Raw genomic sequence first — 4,257 nt, 5'->3', positions numbered from 1 at the left:
TGAAGAAGGATTCCGGCGCTGGAATCCCAAAAATTCCACGAGGCAGAAGGGAAAATTTATCCGTGAAGATTCATTTTCTCTCCCAATTTACATCTGCCGCGACGGTAAGAGTGTGGGTCTGTTTAAACAAAGGTCTGAGAAGGAATGCAGACAACAGGGTTCTTCGCTGAAGTCATTTCCCAGAGAATCCTGGGTCGCTTCTAAGACAGGTTTTTCGAATTCTAAGAGGCAGGTATCATTGGACATCAAAGCAGCAGAGCCAGCCATTGATGAAGTAGCAATTCGGGCAGTGATATCGATTCTCGGAGGCTACATTGGACGATATCTGAAGGATGTAGACTTCAGGAATAGGATTCGAGAGGTCTGTAAATCATGCTTAGCCGGTGAGGATTCAGAAGATGAGATAATCGCCAATATGGAGTTGGGTATGGATAACACAGACAGATTCTCTGAAAGTTCACAAATGACTCGAGAATCTACACTGAGTCTACTAAAGAACTCCATAAGGCTCTTAACCGTAGTTGCATCATTGAATTCTTCACAAACAAAGAATGTTCTCTCATCTGGGATACCCAATGCGCACCTTTCAGCATGCGCCCAGCTCTATCTGTCCATCGTTTATAAACTCGAAAAGAGTGAAAGACTCTCAGCGAAGCACCTCCTTCAAGTGTTCTGTGATTCACCTTCTTTGGCACGAACAACCCTGCTTCCTGATCTTTGGGAACATTTTTTTCTGCCACATTTGCTTCATCTCAAAGTTTGGTACAACAAAGAAATCGAGTTCATTTCAAGTTCAGGTGTTGGTGGTTTGGACAGAAGGATGGCGATTTTGAATAAGGTTTATAATGATCAAATGGACATCGGTACCGCTAAGTTTGCTCTTTACTACAAAGAATGGCTTCGAGTTGGAGTTCAAGCTCCTCCTTTTCCTTCTGTACCTTTGCCAACAAGACCAAGTAATGAGTTTTCATGGAATCTATCTGGGTCTTCGAGTTCTAGAGGTTCCATCAGAAGAAACCAGTAAGTGATAAATCTGAACTATGTTGTAATTTTGGACAGAGCTTTGGTAAACCTTCAAGTGTTAACTGTTATAGTGAATGATTTGTTTGTCACTACTTCTCCATTTATGAAGATATCAAGACGTTTTTGGCAATTCCTTCCAATCAATCCCTGTGGTGTGTGAAAGAGACGATGATGGCTTTCTAGATGGCTATGAAAAGGATCATTATCTTCCTGAAAGAGCAGCTTTGTTCACTATGGAATGTGAAGCTCGTAGAATGGACAATGACCTTGTTCATGTAAGTATTTCTCAAAAAAATTCTAATTTCATATTCTGTTCTTCTGCCGTAACTTGTTGGGAAGAAGCAGAAACTTTCTGTCCATATATCGCAATTACTTTCATGGCTTTGAAACCGTGTTTTCCGGCCTACGCAGATGGATCGTAGGAGAGGTAACCGATCACCTATTAAAAAATACGAGGAGCTGAAAGTTGCTGCATTACCTGAAGTTAATAGACACCACTACGTCCAGTTCTTCCCTTGTCACAGCAAGCCAGAATCTGAATTGCACCTCCATCGTGACACAAGTGAGAACAAAGTGAGCACAAGAAAACCAGAGGCCCGCTCTTTCATTAGTCTTGGTGATTCAATTACTGTAATTTGCACTTCTGACAGCTTAAGTGACTGCGAAATAGCAGTCAGGTTTGTTGCTAAAGCTTGGTTGGACACTCACGGAAATACCGTAGTTGAAACCGCGGTATCGAAAAAACCAGTGATTGAGGGGCTTCTTGAGGTGTTATTTTCTTCCGAAGACGATGAGATCCTAGAGTTGATCATCTCGGTTCTAGCAGAAATGGTGGTTCGTAATGACATCAACAGACAAGTTATACTTGATTTGGATGCAGAATTGGAAATTTTTATGAGATTGTTAAAAAGATCTACTGTTTCTATAAAGACCATAGTCTTTTTATATTTATTGAAACCAGAGGCTAAGCAGTTGTGCTTGTCAATTTGGATTCCTCTGGTTCTCAAGGTTTTGGAGTATGGAGACGACTTACAGGCGATGTTTACAATTCGATGTAGTCCACAAGCAGCTGTGCTTTATTTCTTAGATCAACTTATGACAGGTTTCGATGCAGAAAGAAATGTGGAGAATGTGAAACTAGTCATAATGCTTGGAGGTTTAAAATTTCTCGTTAAGAGGATTGAAGTAGGAGGCAGCCATGAGAGGAAAACAGTACTTTCACTTTTGTCTTCCTGTATTCAAGCTGATGGGAAGTGTAGAAATTACATTGCAAAGCATATAAAGAAGACTTCTCTCCTTGAACTTTTCCTAAATGAACGACGGAAATTTGGTGCTTCTGCTCTATGTTTACTGACAGAACTCCTTTGCCTGAATAGGTAAGTACTAATAAGCATTTCTCATCCAGAAATCTAATAGACTTTTCCTCATAGAAAATATAACTAATAAGATTTGTACTCAGCAGAAGAACAGAGATCAACAAGTTCTTGAAAGAGTTGAAGAATGAAGGAAGCTTGAACCCAATGCATATCTTACTGTCCTACCTTCAGCAGGCTCCAGTTGAACAACAGCCACTAGTTGCAGCCATTTTATTACAGCTCGATCTTCATGTATGTTTCTTTTGCTTTTCTATGCACAATTTTTATCAGAGAACGAACATGATGGACCAGCAGTTATGTTTCAGGGGGACCCTTTAAGAAGCAGTTTATTCCGAGAAGAGGCAATGGACGCAATTGTGAAAGCTCTGGATTGTGACTCAAACAGCACGACAGTTCAAGAACAGTTAAGTAAAGCTCTCTCACTCTTGGGTGGAAAATTCTCTTATACAGGGGAGGCTTTAGTAGAAACATGGCTCCTGGAGAAAGCAGAAATGGTTTGGGACAAAACTACAAGATTGGTAAGTCTGTACAGAGAATCCTTTTCTGCTACAAAGATATATTAATGAGATTCCCTTCATAAAATGATATAGTATTTACACTATCTTTTTAAAGGATGATGAGGAAAGCAAAATGGAAAGTTGGATTCAGAAAGCTGCAACTGTCTTGCTTTCAAGCGGGAAGAGAAGGTTCTTGGCAGGTCTTTCGAATGCTATTGCCAATGGAATTCCATGTTTGGCACATTCTTGCTTAGTGACTGTTGCATGGATTAGCAGCTCGCTTGTCTCATTTAAAAATGCTGATATTGGATTAATGGCTACTTCTGTTCTAACTCCCTGCCTATTGGAGAACTTGAATTCAGACAAAGATGAGCATGAGATGTTATTATCTTCACTGGCACTAGCAAATCTTGCAAGAAATTCAGAACGAATTCGGGTATGATCCTCTTCCTCTACCAAATTTGAGAGCAATTTTAGGATTGGTGAAATTCATCATACATGTTGGCTGTCCTATGAAGTAATATAGGTTAATTTTTCAGGGTCAGGTTATGCTTTTGGAACAGAGAAAAGAATAGGGAAGTCAGCTGCTAAACCTCGCCAAAGTGATGGTGATGGCTACACGTTGTTCAAAGCTCACTATGGATTAAAGAAGTTGTACAGGATTTATTGATTATGATGCAAGTATCCAGTGCATTATCAAAGGACATTCAACTAAGTGAAGTGAAAGTTAGAACAATGTTTTAATCTATCGACTTCAATTATAGTTCAAAATAGACTTATATTGATATTGTTTTGTATTTGTATGGGCCGACATATTTAAAAAGTTACTAAACAAATATCGACATTAATCATGTCTTGACTCCATATAAATGTTTTTTTTTTATCTCCTCCACTATTATCCATTTTTCTTGAATAATATTAACATCGATTTTTCAAACTAGTGAGACAAAAGGCCAAATACTTAAAGTAACCAATAAAAAAACTACAATGAGTAACACTACTATTATCACATTTCTATAAAATCATAGTTGAAAGCAAAAAATTCGATTTAGTTAACACTTGCAATCATGTAAATAACATACTATACACATACTTCAAACATAATTTTTTTTCAAGAATATGTCTCATGTTTATACAATGACATAAAATTCAAATCAACTTTTCTCATTGTGTTTCATTATGCCATATTTTTTTAGCTATTTTTTCCTCATTTTTTTTTTTTTTTTGACACTTTTCAAACAAATTTATAGTTGAGCGCACTTTCTCGTCAATATCTTGTTTCATAAGTTTTTGATCAACTTTCACAGTCGGTAGTTAGATAGCACTCATATTCTGAAATAGCTAGTTATTTATGCTAATAA

The 4,257-nt window shown here is 37.9% G+C and overlaps 1 protein-coding gene across 1 annotated transcript; it reads left to right on the top strand.

Moving 5' to 3' along the window:
• Positions 1-2,705: 2,705 nt before the first annotated feature.
• Positions 2,706-3,611, top strand: LOC137952525 (putative E3 ubiquitin-protein ligase LIN-1). The gene is made up of 3 exons (XM_068799605.1): positions 2,706-2,917; positions 3,012-3,332; positions 3,436-3,611. The coding sequence occupies exons 1-3, from the start codon at positions 2,744-2,746 to the stop codon at positions 3,469-3,471; spliced, it is 531 nt and encodes a 176-aa protein (XP_068655706.1). The 5' UTR covers positions 2,706-2,743; the 3' UTR covers positions 3,472-3,611.
• The last annotated feature ends 646 nt before the right edge of the window (positions 3,612-4,257 follow it).

This window comes from Aristolochia californica, unplaced genomic scaffold (assembly GCF_029961685.1).
Source record: "Aristolochia californica isolate CCGP_79_NKW_82.1479 unplaced genomic scaffold, dmAriCali1.0.hap1 SCAF_16, whole genome shotgun sequence".
Classification (NCBI taxonomy): Eukaryota; Viridiplantae; Streptophyta; class Magnoliopsida; order Piperales; family Aristolochiaceae; genus Aristolochia; species Aristolochia californica.
The sequence above is the reverse complement of the archived record's forward strand: the minus strand, read 5'-3'. Positions and strand labels throughout refer to the sequence as shown.

Bases quoted from the DNA above. Each gene is read 5' to 3' on its own strand.
- LOC137952525 (XM_068799605.1), top strand. From the start codon at position 2,744: ATGGACGCAATTGTGAAAGCTCTGGATTGTGACTCAAACAGCACGACA. The intron at 2,918-3,011 runs GTAAGTCTGTAC...ATCTTTTTAAAG, and splicing joins GGGACAAAACTACAAGATTG to GATGATGAGGAAAGCAAAAT. The intron at 3,333-3,435 runs GTATGATCCTCT...TTAATTTTTCAG, and splicing joins GAAATTCAGAACGAATTCGG to GGTCAGGTTATGCTTTTGGA.